At 43.7% G+C, this 18,620-nt stretch overlaps 1 protein-coding gene across 1 annotated transcript in view; it reads right to left on the bottom strand.

Annotated features, from left to right (window-relative positions):
* Nucleotides 1-529: 529 nt before the first annotated feature.
* KCNG2 (potassium voltage-gated channel modifier subfamily G member 2) overlaps nt 530-18,620 on the bottom strand; it is a 56,798-nt gene continuing 38,707 nt past the window's right edge. Inside the window, exon 3 of the mRNA XM_076330661.1 lies at nt 530-2,026. Within this exon, the coding sequence (XP_076186776.1) occupies nt 1,214-2,026 (813 nt within the window). The 3' untranslated portion in view covers nt 530-1,213. The remainder of the gene's footprint in view (nt 2,027-18,620) is intronic.

The following is an 18,620-nucleotide window of genomic DNA, read 5'->3' as shown; positions in this document are numbered from 1 at the left end:
GAGCTTGTGGGGCTGGCATCAGTAAACAAACATGCAGATGCCACCATATGATTCGTCTTCCCTTTAAATTGACTTCAATCTTTTGAGAATTAGGAAGAAGAGTCAGAAAAATAATTCTAATTTTTAGATGACAGGTTTGTCTTTTTCTTAGTAGGGAAAAAAAAAGAAAGACTAGTCCTCACGTAGAGCACAGCTGCTATGCTGCAGCTTGGGCCAGAGCCCACTGAAGGTGTCTCATTGGCTTCACCAGGTTTGGACTACTCCTGTTTGCACATGACTGCAGTCAGTGCGGCCACCACTGCTGAGGAAGAGTATGCAGAGCTGGGAGTTGCTGCTGGTTTAACATCACCCTTTCCTTCTTGGGCTGCGTGTAGTTCATGTTTAGTCGTCTGTTAAACACATTTTTTTGACACATGAGAAATGGAAATAGTTAACAGAAAGTGGAGAAATGGCGTGATTTGTAAAGATATTTGTTATATTCAACTGTTAGCAAAGGAAAAAAAAAACAAGTTAACATTCAGTACCACAGTCAGGAAGATTGTCTATGTATATTTCTGTCATGGGGCTAAGATACAAAGCTTAGGGTGGTAAATAAGCATATTTACTAAATAATGCATACTGCGCTAGCGCACAAGTCAGAGCTGGCAGCTGGCAGCCCAGGCCTGATCTGTAAAACAGACAAAAAAACCAAGCCCCTGGGAGAGCTGAAGGGATGTTTCTGCCCTTCTCTTGTGCTCACACCTTGGCTTGTCTGAGGTTTGTGTTCTTGGCGGAGCTGCTAAAACAACCCCCCTGTGCATGGGGTGTCGCAGCACAGGGAACCCCCTCGTTCAGCCCCTCGCACATGGAGTGTCACCGAGCAGGGAGGAGGCGGCACGCTGGCTGCTCCGCCGAATGGCACCCCGGCACAGGCTGTGCTTCATGTTACGTTCTCCTGGCTGGCTACATTCAATGGCTGCTCCTTCGGGGTTGCCAAAAACACTTGTTCAATAGAAAAGAAAAGCCCTACAAAAAGCGATGGAGCAGAGCTGTACTTGGTGGAGTTTCTATGGGCACTTTTCGTAGGGCCCTTAAGATCAAAAGTTCGTCTTTAGAGACAACCTTGTGTGTGTCTGCCCCTCATTTATGCAGTTCAGGAGGTTCTTCTCGCAGAACTGACCCGCCTTGTCCACTGCTTCTTGTGCTGCGAATGTATGTCTTCAGCTGTTCAGAGTCAACAACTTCTCTTGGCTTCCTGGTCCATCGCAGGCTGACCCTTCTGCCCAGCAGCATCTGGTGGGAATGTGACACCGAGCCCCTGTGTACTGTCACCACCTGGAAGTTTGGTGCTCTCTTCTAGCTGGCGCATCTGCCTGCTTGCTGCTCGTTGCTGCTGCTCCTTCAGCTCACTGTAGGAACGGGAAAAGGTATGAAAGATGGACGTGACTGGGAAAGCCATCAGCAAAATCCCACTCAAGATACTGCTCAGGGCTACCACCTGCCCAGGGATGCTACGAGGCACCATGTCCCCGTAGCCAACAGTTGTCATGGAGATCACAGCCCACCAGTAACTGGTGGGGACGCTTGTGAATTCTTGCTTGGCTCCCAGTTCGCTCTCAGCCAAGTACACCAGCGGCGAGAAGAGGGCCATGGCGACGCAAAGGAACAGCAGGAGGAGCCCGAACTCCCTGGTGCACCGGCGCACGGTGAGCCCCAGCGTCTGCAGCCCCAGCGAGTGCCGTGCCAACCTCATCACATACAGGATGCGCAGAGCCCGCAGGAAGCGCAGCACCAGGCCCACTCGTTCCAGGTACTTGTTCCCAGCTCCCCCACCGGGCTTGCTGCTGTTTTTCGTGGAGACCATATCCACAATGAGAGAGATATAGAAAGGCAAGATGGCCAGGATGTCGATGATGTTGAGCGGGGTTTTCAGGAAAGCACACTTGTTCTCTGCCTGGATGGATCGCAGCAGGAACTCAAATGAAAACCACGCCACGCACACCGTCTCCAGCACAAAGATGTCATAGCACTTCCGTGAGCATTCGCCCTGGGGAGAAGAGGAGCGGGAAACACAGAAAAGAGGGAAGAAAAAGATTTAGTCGGGGAGCGAACCAAAGAAACAGAGAGTGGCAGTTCTTAAAGGAAAGAACCACGTGAAATCGATACGAATTGCGAGGTATCAAAGTAAAATCATCGCTGCTAAGAGCAGCTGGACCAGATAACTAAAACCAGAGCTACTAGCTACATGTTTGGCTGCAGGGCAGGTCAACGATGCTCAGGAGTATCCTGAGGCTGCCAAGAATTTGGTGTGATGGTATCAGCTGTTGGCCAGACAGCCCACTGCTGAAAGGCCAGTGGCTCACACCTCATTTCTAACCAAGCCCTTAACACCCTTTAGAAAGGATTAGTACAGGATTCATGGATTTTAATAAATGGGTGATCCCTCCCTCCCTTCCTTATCAATAATAAATTGCTTATGAATGGCTCATAAACACCTACAGAATTTTGTTATGTGCTTGGAATCATCTATAATCTATTATTCACAGAATATAGAATATTTTTTATATTCCAGTGAACATTTATTAACACACTAGCCCTATAGTCAAAAGCTTATATAATGTACTGATAAATATAGGTATTTCTAAAAGAAAAAGTACCACAAGAATAGAGGGAAGGTCCGGAGAGATAAGCATTTTTAATTACCTCACCTGTAACAACTAACGACCACGATGCCCTCCCCGAGCTTTCTAAGGCACTGGAAAAGGTGCTCTTCCCTGCAGGCTCACTTAGTGGAAAATAAAGAGAACTCTGGTTATTTAGTTACAATGCCTGTAAACAAGCCAGCCTTGGCACACTGGAACAGCAATAAACAATAATGCTGGTGATGGCTGCTCTTTGATTGTTAATTCAACAGCAAAAATACTATGGCAATTCTCTGCTATATCACTGTTAGTAACTCCAGCTGAATAATGATCAGCTTCTTTAAATAAACAGATTTTGATGTGGACAATTACAGGGCTAGTGCTGTTTCTTCTGGAAATGCTCATATAAAAGTGTTAATGCTCTGGGGGCTTTGAGCGGAAGGCAAGTGTATATTTAAGGGAAGTGTATATTTATTCAGTGAGCCAGTTTGACTCTGAACAGTTCATGAAAACTCTTGTAAGCATGTAGGAGTCCATCCATGCTAGTGGGGTGTGTGACTCCCACTGGATGCAATACGTATTAGGAACCAATGTAAAACCTCATTTTGCTCATCTATGCTAAATTATAGCAATAAAATACCACTCAAGAGTGGCGAGGCTGTGTCAAGCTGGTCCCCATTTCACCACTGGAGAAGCTGAGAACCTGGCACATCTATAAAGAGTTCTGCCCACATGCTCACCGCAGGTGTCTTTTGCTAGGCAGAGCCAAGGAAATGTTTACTGCACAGCACCACATCCTAACTTCATCCCTCTCCGGTGTTTATGCACAGTTTTTTCCCTGTTGTGAAAGAAAACAGCAAAGGAGTGATGAGACTTTTGCCCTCTTCGCTAACTACAGCATTCCCCAAAATGTCGGGGAGTGACTGGATACACGTTTCAAGGGCTGCTGCACTGCTGGCAGCAAGAGCAGTGTCATCACACTGAGTATAAAGCCTTGTGTCACCTCAATATAATAACCAAAATGCCAAGGCACCCTCCCCATTTCACGCTTCAGAAGAGATTGAGACAGTGACTAAAGAGATGACAACAGGAAAAAAAACCTGTGAAAAGGAATCCTCAGAGCCGGCGTTTATGGTCCTTGTATTAAACACAATGAAAGGTTGTGGTGCCTTTTATTTATAGCTTTTTTTGTATTCCACTTTCAATTGGCATATGATGTACCTCCCACTGTCTCCCAGGGGGTCATGCTGATATGGAGAGAAAAATTACTTGTCCCATTGAAATTGCGGTCAAGATTTTAAGTGTATTGCAGGGAGGAAGGGTAATCTTGTTTTACTAGTGCAGTGGCTCAGCCTATCTTTAACTTCCTAATTTTGATAGGTGTGAAGACTAGAAGGAGCTTTATTTATATCTGCCTCACCAAACTAATTTGGTCATAAATAACTACTTTTGTCACAATCATAAAGGACAAAACATTTTGTTTATAGGGGCTTTGCTCCTATCACAGCATAATTAAGCTGTCAGGCTCTCCCATCAGATACAGAACCAAGATGCTTTCACACCACCGCACAAAAAACTCTGTGGGCCAGAGCCAAAGCTCACAAAGTCAGTGGAAGGTCTCTGCCCGTGCCGCTGTAACTCCTCACCTTATTACCAAGAAACCAGCCATCAGACCGATACTGTCCCAGAGCCCTGCTGCCTGGGAATCTCTCATCAGGATATGCTTGATCTCACACCTAAGGGCAATGGTTGCAGGTGATTCCTGATACTATCCTTCCACAAAAGGATCAGGCTGAGACATTAGGAAGACAACCCATAGAAGAATAGCTATGGCTTGAGCAAAGCAGCAGCAATGGCAAGAAGGAAAAAAACCCAATGTGCAAATTTGCTTTCTTTGAAAGGTACATCACTACTTGGACCACCATGTACGGAAACTAAGATGTAGCTTGCCTTAAGAGACCTACCTGGCAGGAAGTGTTCTGGATTCTGATGTGCACGTATATAATTTTCATGCCACTAAAAGTTTAAGGAAAGTCAGTGAAGCCTATGGAGAATTTAGCCTTGGAACAGATCTACAAAGACATTAAGGCATTTAATAGTTAATTTGGCACCTAATTCCGCCAGCGCTCTCTATTTGGTGCATAAGGAAAGGAAACTCTCCCAAGTCCTTCTGTGCATGAGTTTTGGTGTGGGAGCAAACAGGAGTGAAAATTGTTCCTCATTAATGGACTACCAGTGGAGATGACTTTTGGAAGACTCTATCTGCCCTCCCACACTCTGACATATTTATCCTGTGTAGGTTCATAAACCTCCAGCTTTGCTATTTATGTCTCCAATCTTCCTGCAGAACTACATCAAAAACGCAAGCGCAGGAGCAGCCTGGCAACCTTCGCTCAGCTGAGCACGAGAAGCCTGGCAGTATCTGAAGCTCGGGTCATGCAACACAGAAGAACCAAGCTGGCATCTTTGTCCATCACTGTAATGAAGAGCTGAAATGTACTCCATCCAGAGCTGATGGTGGGCTCTGGCTTTTCTCCGCTCTTCCCACTCTCCACTGCTGACAGCTAACATTGTGAATGCCGAAATGTTTACTTTCAGTAGAGTGGAGCGATAACGCTCTGCTACACAGAGTTCATTTCAATGGGATGAAACAATCCCATCTTTTAGCTAATGCATAATTATCTTCAGCAAAGTGCTAGTCTTTCTCAGTATTGTTATTAACCTATTGCAATCTGAACAAGCCAGGCTCTGTCCGAAGGCTGTCCTGAGAATAAGAGGGTCTGAACAGGCTTTTAGGAAACAGACCTGTGTGTCAATTAACCCGCCAGAGGCCTTTTTTTCACTAATTAAATGTCTTCCTGTCCCTTGGACCATGTTTCAGTATCATCTAGGTATGACCTATTATTATCCTCCGATGAAATAAAAAACAATAACAGCAAAAACGTGTTTCATGCTCTTTACGCTTTGCTTCTTTCAGCTGCATCTGCTTTTCCTTGCAGTTTTTTCCCCTTGATTACAGCATTGTAAAAAAAAAAAAAAAGGCAATTTTTCTCTTTCTAAAACTTTTAACTATGTATTCGAGTCTAACCGGATGCTGTAACGCTGCTTAGGGTTTTTAGGGTTTTTTTTCCATTCAAGAAAACAAAACAAAAATGCACAGAAAGACACACACACAGATGGAAAAAAGCAATCAAGAATTAATCAGCCATTGGAATACGAGAAAAACAAGTCCTAACAGAATAGGATAGCATCCTGCCCAAAATAGGTCTGTATCAAATCTGTATGTTCTCAAAAAAGATCAAGCTGTACCAGCTTATGGCCATAAACATGTACATTAACAACTACACTGCTTTTTACTTTTTGTAAGCAAAATAGCTAGCTCTCATACTAACGAACCAGATTTCTTCATCTTGTAATCTAACAGATATATTTTTATGATTACTTTTTCATATCTAGCTTTATGAAACTGGGCCACAGGAAAACTTTTTTTTAGTTTTCATAACAATTTGATTTCTTTTTGTCTTTTAGAGTTCTAAACAAAAAATAGCATGAATGGCAAGCACAAAGGACACCCCCCCCATTGCACTTCTTTAGTATTAAAAGACTAACATTCCTTTTTTTTTAATGTGCATATAACCATGCCATTAAATAAACGATATCTTAGGCTTTTGATTACAAAAAGCAGTGGTATAATAAAAATATATGGAAACAGTTGTTCTTTACAAGATGTCTATGTTTATTTAAGTGTGTATATGTGTTTCTTTCAAACAGCAAGTAGATTTTTTTTTTTTCCCTGTGCAGAAATTACTTGAGTATGAGGAAATATCTGCAGTTGCAAAGGATTTCGGGGCCATATACTAATGTCAACTCAGAGCACAGGAAAAGAAATGAAGGAAGGTCTCAGTGAGTAATTCTATGCGGTCAAATTAAAGTGAGTGTCCTTCACTTGTATTTATAGAAATTTGCTGTCAAAAAGCCAACCACAGTACCTTTCTTCTGGAGAAACATTTTCTTTGCCAAAGGTTTCTCTGGCAAAAGGAAAATGACAAAAAGAAATGCCAGTGTCACTGGAGTTCAAATCCAGCTGTACTCATTGCTCTGTATGGTCTGTCTAAAAATTGCAGGCATCATTCAGAAATGTTTCGGTTTGGTTTGCAGGGTCCCTTTCACTGGTACTTCCCTGTACTGCGCCTCAGAAAAATTCTCCACTGTGTGTTGTGTGACTTCCTGACCCTGCCTTTATCCTCTGGTCTCCTGAGAAGAAATTCTGACTCTCCTCTAGATTCTTGCAGGCTTTGACGCCATCTCCCCCCTCTGGCATTAGAAGATGTCAAAAGCCAGATCACCTCTAACCACTCCAGTTCTTGTGTTGCTTTGCACACCCAGTTTTGTATGGTCAGCAGCTCCACAGGACTTTCAAGGAAGAAGTTGCAATGCTGCCCACTTCCCCCCTGTAGTGAAGATTTCCCTCCCTGTCAAATGTATATGTTAAGAAAAAAAAAAACAAAACATGAGAGGCATCGCATACAAAAATACTTACATAAGCTTTAAAATCATGACATTTCCAAAATGATATTTTTGTTCTCTTCCACTTGCTCCTTGTTACTTGAGCCTTTTGGGTCCTGTATTTCAAGTGTTTCTCTGTGCACATCAGATCAAACTCTTTTTTAACAAAAAAGTGGAACTTGAAATTCTGACATAACCGAGGTCTCAGCACCAGAGATCAGCATTAAGGGACCTGCAGACAAAGTCCCTGAGGCTGCTACACAAGGTCTGCCCACAGCCTGGACACAGTGCTGCAGAGAGCGAGACAGTCCCCAGCCCAGCAGTTTAGTTCCCCTCAGATTTGGGCTTGAGGCTGAACCGCCCGTTTCAGTGAACGTCTGCAGAGAGATTCAGAGGACAGACAGACACACACACACACACACCCCCTCCAATTATTCAGCAGCCCAACACTTGGAGCACTGGCCCGGCTCGGGAGAGACCCAGCTCCTGCTCCCAAGCAGGCAGGGTGGAAGCCTGCACCTGGCTCTGTCCCAGCCTGCGGGAGCGCCTGGAACACCGGGTGCTGGGTCACCGCCCTCTCTCGTCCCAACTATTCCTGTGAAATGAAGAAGCCTTCCCCGAGAAAAATTCCAGCAAAACAGCAACATTCCCAGAAACGTGCCTCCCCAACGAAAACCAAAGATTTTGCTCACACTGGCACATTCTGATGAAAAGCAATTTTCTGATGAAAAGTGATTTTTCTGATGAAAGCATCCAGCCAATTTTCACAGTAAGGATGAGTGCATGACTCTTGCGATGTGATCCACTGTGGAAGGGCAGTGTCACACCCTGCCCTTAGGTGCAGGCACGCTCCCTCGCCACTGACCGCCTGCAGACTTGGTGATTGTAATTCAGTACATCTGCCATTAAAGCTAGGGTCAGGCTGAACTTGCAGCCAGCCTGCTCTGAGTATTTCTTGTGCTTCTGAGCAAAGATGATTCAGCTACTGCACAGTCTGTCCTCAAAGCTGGCTGGCTGTGAATTCAAAGTAACGGTTTCTGTTTTTAAAGTCACCAAGGGGCCATGAAAGAGCCCTCTGCTTCTTGCTGTACACACTTTCATCTGCAACTAGAACTTTTAGTTCATGCTTCATCTTCAGCCCAGCTGCTAAAAAAGGTGACCAGAGCCTTGCCTTCAGTGGGGAGGGTTGTCACTAACGGTTTGCAGTCATATTATGGACACAAGATAGATAGCTCTTGTACAATTGTTCCTGCACAACTTGTCTTTGTTGAAGAGAAAGGGCAAGGAGGTGGGCAGAAGCTACACCTACTTTAGACTTATCTCTCTGGATTTCCTTTAATCCTGAGACAGCACAGCCTCAAATCACCACTTTTCAAAACCTCTCAGCCTGTCATTTTTATTCTGCCTGTGAAGATGCAAATAAACATGGAACACCGACAGGAACAAGGGAGATGCCAAAAGACTATGGCAACTGCTAGAAGGTAACTTCAGGGTGTGCTAAAATCCACAGCCAGAGTATAATCAGCTTGTAAAATTACATGCCGTGCTATTCAGTTGCAGTCATGTAGCCAAGGGGTTACTGAGATACAGCTACCTGCACGTGCCTTGCATTTCTGTCTCAAAGTGCTCTTCTGACATGCAACTACCAAGTCAAATGGCTATGTTCATGGAAAGCTCAGAAAAGGGTCTGGCAGTCAATGGGAGGGAAGAGAAGACCATGTGCGTGAGGAGTTTACCCGTGCATTGTGGTAGCCTCTGACCACCCCTGCAGACTAAATAGGCGGGAGGCACAGATGGCACTCATGATCCAGGAGGCTGCACAGGGAACCAGCTGTTTCCTCAAGTTGCTCTGCCCAATCCACAAGCAGCCTGCTGCTTTGGGTCATCTCAGCCCCAAACTGCATGATCAGAATTAGATACCGTAGGTACCACTTGGGTTTCTAAGCCATAAATATTGAGTCCTGAGACCTGTTTAACTGTCACCTTTTTCCCTGCAAATGTGCCGTAGATGTCTAACAGCTGTACTCTGACTGCATGGATTTGGCATATACATCTGAATTGTGGAGAAAGACACAGACACAGGGGATTCGATCACCTACCTACCAGGCAAGACTGTTGTTGCGATCCTAAGGCTGCCCTCCATTTCCCTGCCTCCTTCACTTACTGTCCCTGCCACATGCAGATATATTCTTCAGTCCACTGTCCTGCTTCTTTTTGCCTCAATAGAGTTGCTGGGAAGAATGGAAAGCAGGTAAGTAGTACTACAGTTGCACAAAATGTCCTCTCACTAACACCATCTTCTCAACCAGCTTTTCTCACACCAGCATCCACTTTTAGCATGCACTTCTCCAGAAGCAACAGTATTTGTTAGAGGGAAACAATGTTATCTGGCTCTACTTTATGGAAAGTAACCAAAATCTAAAATCTGCAAGAAGCAAGAAACATCTAAAGAATAAAATAGACCATAACTACCTACGAAACAGGATGCGATCAACTTGCCTGATTTTCAGATGCCTATCAGGAACAGCACAGTACCTCACCTGGAGAGGCTCAGGGGGATGAAAAGATATCTAACATCTTAAAACTCCTCAGCTCTGTGACTGTGGCTGGGAGCAACTGGAGGGAACAGTATGCGCTCCAGCAGCCATCTGCTACCATCTCCCAGTCTGATCACACCACACACCAGGAGAGAGGGACTATACTATAACTTAAGGAGGAGCAATGTACCCTGGGTAACATTTTCTTTGAGGATACTTCTTAAGGCTCTGCTGCATTCTCACTGCCTAGTAACCTCCTCATGGGCTAGTATTCCCTTCACTTTGTATTTCTTTGGCTTTCTCATGTTTGTAACCTGCTTCACTACAATGAGTACACACAGCTTCTCACAACCTGCAGTTTTCACCCTTGAAACAAGCCTTGACATCAATTCCTTCTTGCTTACCAAATATACACATGCAAAACAACCAACACTTGCATGTAGAGCTCACTGATAGATCCCAATATATATGTGAAGGATTTGATTTGTTCAAGAACCACCCATGTCCAACAAGGATGATTCAAACTGGAATGAGTCGGGAGAGTAACCCAAGGTTACTTGGATGGCTAGTGGAATGGAAAACCTACCTTAAAAACAGACAATTAAATGCATTTGATTTGTTTACCATCATCAAATGAAGGCAGAGAAGAGACATGTTTGCTGTCTATAAATAAACCAAGGGGATGAAGAGAAGTGCTGTTTAACAGCGTGGTGAAATGTTCTCATTCAGGTCTGTCTGGACATGCTGAAAGTACTGCTATCTCCATCTGCTACCTGGCTGCTTACAATCCCCAGCTCATCCCACTGAATGGGACATATGATCATTCCTTAACCCTCTTCAATGCAAAGTCAAACAGGATAACTCACAGGTTGGTTATGCTAGAACAGCTGACTTTGTTCAGGAGTGGCTGGGAGGGCAACACTATCAGCTAAGTAATGGCAATCAGCAGGTGAGGTAGGAGTGGGAAGGAGAGGGACCTAACATGCTCAGTTTGCACTAGCTATTTGCAAAGAGAACCCATGACTAATTGAAACGATGGCATTGGCAGGAGAAGAATTAGCTACACCAGCTTTCAGAATCTGGACTCTAGAAGACACATGAGGCTCCAAAAGAGCCCCCCTGCAAGAACAGGAAAGGCCAGAGACCTTTTAAGACGAAGCTTCTCAGTTTCTGGAAATGGTGGTGTGATGTGGTACCCATGACAACAGGGGACCGCACTCACCTCAGAGGACCCCTCCAAGTCCTACCTTCCTGTAATGTTCAACTAGCAAAGGAAATGATGTGCTTGATGCTGATGGAACTGGGTCTCAGGGGGGCTGAGATCCCTACCTGGCTTGTCCACAGCTTTTGTCTGTGCATGTGTGTAAGATGTAAGTAGATGTAAGATGTGTAAGATGTTATCTAATAATAGAGAATTACAACCTATATGTACAAGAATAGGTTTACTGCTATTTGAAGAAATATTCTGAGTCAAAACACTGGTTAGTTGTATCTGGAGTCTGCTTTGGCAATTTTACAATATCTCAGTGCCATTCGGAACTTGTCTGAAGACAAACAGCTACACAAGAAGACACAGGTCCACCAGAACAAGATATTATATTTGAAACTCATGAACTCCTACAGCATTTGAGGCAGGAATTCACAGGCCGCTGCTCATATGGCTTGCTTTCTAGCAGCTCTGCCCTGCAGCAGACCCGCCCTGTGGGAAACACACACGGCTGACACAGTGGTCCAGGTGTGTCCATGGCTCCCACACAGCCTGCCGTGCTTGGACCAGGCACGACGTGCACAGCCTGACCTCAGGGGGCTGCTCAGCACAGAGGATTTCTTTATCAGAGTCGCTGCCATGGACAGAGGCAGTAATGCAGAAAAAAGAATGACGATTTCACCAACCAATGGTGTCCTCCAAAGAACAGCTTCACTTTAGAAACACAGATGTTCTTAGGGTTTCTGAGTAAAAATTACCTTGGAATTTTCTATTTCCAGATTTCCAGAATGTTTTTCTTGGTTTTGGCCCACTTTTTCACTGAAATGGAAAGTAAAAAAAAAACCCAAGAGAATAATTAAACACCAGAAGCCTCCTTGCTGACAAGTGTCTCCCTCTCTCCCTGATTTCACATGAACTAGAAATCTTCCTCCTCAGCCCACTCTCTTTTCTAGCTCTGATAGAGGCATCATACCCTCTGAGGCTTGGAAACTACAATGCTTTTTTAAAAAATCCATTCTCTGTAAACCTAAGCAAATGCTTGATCCTGAGCTTTTACATGAAGAAGCCCAGTTACCTTGCAAATTAGCAAATCTCCTGATTTCTGGAGAATAATCCTAGCTTGTATTTTCCATCCTAGTGCTCTGAAAACAAGAGAGACTCAGTTCTTGCTTGAAAAAACTTGAGCAATGGCATTTGGCACTTACAGCACACCTGCTTCTCATAAACACGGCAGGACTGCAAAAATAAAGATGGGGGTTATCTCCCGTAAGTGGCAGCATAAATCAAAACACTGCAGAACCAGAGCGGGGCTGAGTCCTCGCCAAGGGCACTTATGTGCGGTTTGAACTGTTTCCCCAGGGAATGACAACACCTAGACCCAACACTTTCCTCTGAAATGACCAGCCCAAGAGAGACTGGGCTGTGTTACAAAGCAGTGGCATTCCCTATGCTTTCACACCTACCCAACACCTGGGAAAAGAGGATGCTGTGGTGGCACCTGGCTGTGCTCACAGATATGTGCAGATATACAGTGTCTAGAACTGTGGTCTTCCTAAACCCAGCATCCTCTTTTCTTCTTCTTCTCCTCAAGCTTGTCTCACACTAAAAAAGAACCTCAGTCTTGTTCTCATGCTCTAATTGTATTAAAAAGAACAACTGATTCTTAACAGCATTTTAAAGCATATTTTCCCTCTTATTTCCCCCCCTTTTCCCCTTCTTTCAATCCCTGTTTTAGAGGCTCTTCTCCTCCTCCTGCCTCCCACTCATTGCTGGTTTTATTTTACTGACCCACATTAGTTTTACTGGTTCCTGCAACCCTGTAACCTATAAAAGGTGAGGGTGTCTGTTTTTTCTCTTGGAGGAAAGGAGGACAGAGTCAAGCTTAATCTTCTCCTCTTACATTTTTTTCCAAACCTGTTTTTTTCCCCCCTCTCTTTCCCTTTATCCTATTATCTGAAAGCAAGTGAAGGATTTGCCTATGTTGCCTGTGGGTAGATTTGCTCTCCCGCTGGTAGTGGCTCAGCTGCAGCTGGCAGTTTGCTACTGCATTGCCCTTGCACTGAAATGCTGTAAGCTGTACTCCTCCACTTGCAAAGTAGATGAATTTTTGCGAGGTGGATCTGACCACTGCGAAACCCTGCACTCTCTCATATTCTCTCTTTCTGCTCAAGGCAACAGTAACAGTGTTTTCTGTGACAGCAGTGCAGAATACAAGAACTGCATGACTTACCTTAAATTAGCCAATATTTCTACTGTGCATGAAGGCAACTAGCTGTGAACTGGGAGAAAATATCCACAGCTCCTGCCCACAGACACTCAGTGTGTGGACCTCTCAGGAGGGTCCTGCAATTTCTGTTCTGTCGTCGTCTCCACCCAGTGCAGCGTCTGCCAAGTTTCCAGCACGGCTCAGGATGTATTGGATGGCACAGGATGGCTGGGACCTTCACACTATTCTCTGTATTTCCTATTTGCATCCATGCTCAGAAAACGAGCTGGAGCAGAGGGAAAGGGAGTGTGTGTGGGCCTGCACGGGAAGGTGCGGGTACGAGGGCCCTGCCAGTGGATGGCCGGAGGGCTGGGCTGGCACGTGTCCTGGTGAACAGCCCGTTCCAGCTGAGGCATCCTGCTCCTGAGTGACCCGCAAGCTCAAGTCTGAACAGCAGCTAACACTGGGGCTAAGCCCCGCCAGTAACATGTCCCAGCCCCTGTAGCACCCCCCGCAAACACAGTCAGCGCTGGACAAGGTACCTTGGTCAGGATCCTGCCTTCACGGGGCCAGACTCATGCCATGTCACTCCTCTTCAGAAAGCCTCCAGGCTTCTGAGGATTTCTGGCTGCCCTTGCGTTTAATCACAATTATGAACTGCCACTACTCATTTCATCTTACTGATGACTTCAGGTCTGAATATACACGAGGGCCAAGGAAGCCCCAGACGTACAGCATCCTTGCTGGCACCTCCGGCACAGGGGGACAGCACTCCTGCACGAGCGAGTCAGGGACGGGATGGCAATTGCTCACCGACCTGTAAGGCCAGAAGGGGCTCTTGAGCTAATCCCCTGCAGAGCAGAGGATCTCACCAAGCGGCTCATGAATCACACGCATGGTTTCATCTGAGCTGAAATGTAACGTTTAGAAGGACCGACAGAATGTATTTAAAAACTGTATGAGATGTACTCAAGCATCTCTAGATAAATGGTTTCCATTGCTAATTACCCACGCTGTAATACACGTTATTTAGAGCATGAGTTTGTCTAGCTGCAGGTTCTAGTCATTGTTCACTGTTGTCCACAGGCATTCTCTTATTCTGCTGTTTACTGTATTAAAAACTCTTTTAGTGTCTCACTATAAAGCAGAATTTTCAGATTTTAAATAATTCTTTTAACTTTTTTTTCAACTTACCTGCTTAATGGATACCAATCTGGACACAGTATCTCAAGCCTCATGTTTTGCCTCTTAACTAGCATGTCAGATGGGAAATCGTGTACGGCCAGTAGTTCACCAGGGTCTCTAAATCCTTTCTGAGTCCCCACTTTCCAAAAGAGTCTTCTGTCCTGGGCTCTCTGTGCTCTCTACACTTACAGGTTGCACTCTCTGCTGATGAACATGCACTTACCTGCCCATGTTCAGATCAGTTCAGCTTACTGTGCCAGATACTTCCAGTCCCTGACTAGAGTGTCATTTCTGTGCTACCTGTAAATTTCATTTGCAATTGTTTTATATTTTCCCCCAAATCACCAGCAAAACAGCTAAGTAGCTGTTGTGGCCAACACCAGAGACACTTGCATGCCTTTCTGCGTACCCTGTCACTGGATGACGATTTCTCATGTTAGCTTTCTGCTACTTCAAGACCTAAGAAAAAATCTTTAAACATTTAATAAGGGAGGTAATTTTTTGAAAAATGCCTTTTTTAGTGAGGCAGGATGTTGTGTGGCACTAATTCAAATATCTTACAGAAGTGTAAGAACCTGCATCAGAAGTTATTTTTTTCCAAAAACTTTATAACCTCATAAAAATTATACTGTTTGTCTAATGACTGGTGTTCTACATAGACTAGAATTAATTATGCTGTTGTCCTCAAAAATGTTGCTGATTGTATGAAAAACTCAGTATGTTTTTCATTGTTTTACCTGGAACTAATAACATGTTTACCTTTAGAAAATCCAACAACCTTATAGTTTTCTCCTGGTCCTTTCCTAAGCCTTTGTTAAAAGCCTATTGCAAAAATTTTTGTAACCTTTTTTTTTTTTCATTTGTATACCACTCTTCTATCTTAACTTGTCTTGAATCTAAATGTCTCCATGGACATTGCAAGAAGTCCCCAATTTCAAAAACTTCTGTATTTTATCTCAATCACCACATTTTAAGCAATGAAATTGTAAGCATTTATAATGTTAAATGATTTAACGCAATTTTTCTAAGTGCTGTACACATGAATCAGCTCATTACCTCAGCCTAGCTATATGAGGTCTAGCCAAACGTAAATCTGGTTGCTTTCTTTCATTCCAAACCTCCAGAATTGAGAGCAACATATCCTTGAGCTCTGAGATTAAACTTCCAGATGATATTTTTATTACAAATAAATGAAAGATTTCTCTCTTTCAGAACACTAGGACAGTACTCAATAAGCCCATACAGCACAAGCTCTCTTGCAAAAGGCAGTGGAGGAATCTATGGAGTACAGAAGCTATGCTGTACCCTCAGGACATTACAGAGCAGGTTATACTGAGTAGCTGTAGTAATTTTACAACCGTGATTGGAGGCCAAGCAACTACTATCATGAGAGTGCTGCAGAAACTCCCTGGAAGTTAGGAGAATAAACCCACTGGTAGGTATAGATAGTTATGGGGGTGGAACCAGAGAAATATTAAAATAAATTAAATATGGAGCATATTTTGCTGGGTGAGCCACACTGCACCAAACATAAACCAGTTAACAATGTGACAAAGTTACCAATGCTTTTATGGAAGAGTCTTAGCTCTTTAATTATTTATCACTAATGTTATACTGCAGCATATTTATACAATATTTAAAAGAAGACCTGAGCCTGCTATTTATTCATGAGAAGATATCCTGTAGACTGAAAAAGTTCATTAGCACAGCACAAAGTTATTAACAAGTCAACAGGAATTTTATCTTATCCAACTCTTGCCTCATCCCCAAGCTAACAGTGCAGAGAAATACCCTCTCCATTTTTTGACTTCTAAGCCTAAAACACTGCATAGATTCTCAGGTGGTTCCCAAAGTCTATACTGTAACCTACTATCCTCAAAATCTTCTTTGGGAAAAACAACTCAGGAAAAGATGCTGCAGTGAGACCCAAAGATGGTAAGACCCATGGCATGAACAGCTCAGGTGGTAACTTTGCTGAGATGGGGAATTTTGAGCAGAGGGTCTGCAGGCTCACTGTGGGACTCTGTGCAAACCTGCTCCACAGTGCCATGTCCCCACCACCCAATCTAAAGGCAACTCTTAGTGAAAGAAAATAAAACATTCCTCCTAACCCTCCTGATACAACACGGAAAGATTTTCTTACTGGGACCATGTTTCCTTTATCTTCTCTTGAAGGAGCTGCCATGGCAGAACAACTAGATATGTCTGCTCAAGTTTAAATAGCTTCCATCAAGCAGGAAGGCTGGATTTTGTTTTTCAGGGGAGGGAGGACTGCAGAAAGTAATTTTTTTTTCTTTTTTTTTTCCCAAAAGGAGCAAGCAAGCCAAGGAGAAGAAATGGAGAGAGCTCTCCAAAAGTAGTCATGAATAAATACAACTAGTTGTTATCCAGCACTCTGTCCACACAACCAGTATCAAGAATAACCAATTGTTCCTTCAAACATTTTCTATTCATTAGCAGCTTAAGGTAGCCTTGCAAAGGGGAATGGCTATCTCTGAAAAGAGTTGGCAAAGCTGGTGCGTGGTGTGCTATTTGACCAGGAGGTTTCCAGGCAGCTGGAGTCCTGGGCAATGGTGGGCAGAGCAGGTGCAGTGGGCAGTGTGTTGTGCAACAGCGATGCCGAGGACTCACAGCACCAACTGTGTTTCCCTAGTGTGTGAATACAACAATCTTGAACTCGGTAAAAAAAACTGATACCGAGATATGCTCTAACCCTAACAGCTGGATTTGGACAACCAGTAAAGGAAAGATTTAGATACACAAAGGAAAGATTAATACATGTATTTCTTTTACATTAAGGACTGTATCATTCAGACAGTTCACAGACAAGCACAGTTCCCAGTAAAATGATCAAAGGACATGATCACCACTTCTTGATATTTGCAAAGAACATTTTGCCATTAGTATTATATTTGCAAATTCCATGGGAGTCAGATGCACACCACTCAAAACCCCCACACAACTCAACATTTAAGGTTTAGACTGAGCAGTGCAGAGGTTCTCGACTTCTTGATTTTAAAGCTCTGTGTGTGACCCACAGAAGCAACATCACTTTTATCTTTCAAACCTCATCAGTTTCAACCGCTTTCAGACAAACCTGAGCTGTCTGAAAGGCAACATGCACAGCAAATTTCTCTGACCATCAGATAGGAGCTGGGAGACTACACTATGATGACTCAGACTTGCACTGCAGAACTTTGCAGTTACTGCTCAGTTTTGGACTCTAAGGATATCATACAGTAATTGCATCTTGCATGAACTAAACTGGTCTCACTTATGAAAAGAAAAAAATTTCCTTGCTTAGAAACCTAGCTCACAGCCTGAGGCATAAGGAATGTGCCCATGTACCTGAACAGCAGCATAGATGTAATTTTCATTTCTGTTATGATGATGGTCATAGACGTGTTTAAGACATTCTGCCCCAAAGCATTCACAATCTAAGTGCGGGACTACATAGAACAGGTGATGAAACTACAATGAGGCAGATTGAGCACATAAACAACAAAGCAAACTTTTGCTTATTGCTGATGACTAAAGCTGTGGGTAAAGGATGTTCTCAAAGCTTGTAATTTGGACTGTGTGTTACCATTTTGATTTAAGTACCATCTGAGCAGAAAACCAACTTTAAGCTTATGAAAGAAGAAAATAAGAAACACCTTACTTTTAGTTAAAATACAGCTCTGCAGTACTGCGAGTCCTACATCCCTTAAGCAAGGGCATGTGAATGTGAAAGTGAACGTGAATCTCGTGTCTACAGGAACGTCCTTGTGCACAATGTTGTAGAAAAGGCAGGTGACAATTGTTACTGAGTCATTTGGTCTTTCCCTGACCTCCAGCCAGCTGTGGCCTGAACTGCCCGAGCAAACACAAAATGAAAACTAGCAATGTAGGGGACGACTACCTCAGTAGATCAGTTCAGATGCCGTAACTGGTGATATTGTTACAGCTTATGGTTTTTGCATTTAAACAGCAGAGCTGAGAGAATGGTATAACAAATTCTCAGATGATACCCAGGGAAATTAGTTAGTCCAATTCCCCAAGATTCTTTTTATAAAAAGTCGCCCTTGGTGCCTAGGTACTATAAATAGTAATACCAGCAGGGAGATTTTTTTAAATACGTGTTTTATGTTGACTGTGTTACAATTTCTAGAACAGTTTATTCCACAAAGAAAGGAAAAACACGAGCTGCAATTTTATTAAGACTTTCATTCATGAATACAAACCATCTATGCATCACATAAACATGTGGCTCTAAGTTAAAATCAAGAAGGTCTCAATATCACATGCAGAAAAACAGCTGAACAGTCATGAAAGAGAGAAAGTGCTAAAAACGAGCTCTCCAGTAATGAAAAGCTTCA

This window comes from Aptenodytes patagonicus, chromosome 2 (assembly GCF_965638725.1).
Source record: "Aptenodytes patagonicus chromosome 2, bAptPat1.pri.cur, whole genome shotgun sequence".
Classification (NCBI taxonomy): domain Eukaryota; kingdom Metazoa; phylum Chordata; class Aves; order Sphenisciformes; family Spheniscidae; genus Aptenodytes; species Aptenodytes patagonicus.
Note: the sequence above shows the minus strand (reverse complement) of the source record. Positions and strands in the feature narration are given on the sequence as shown.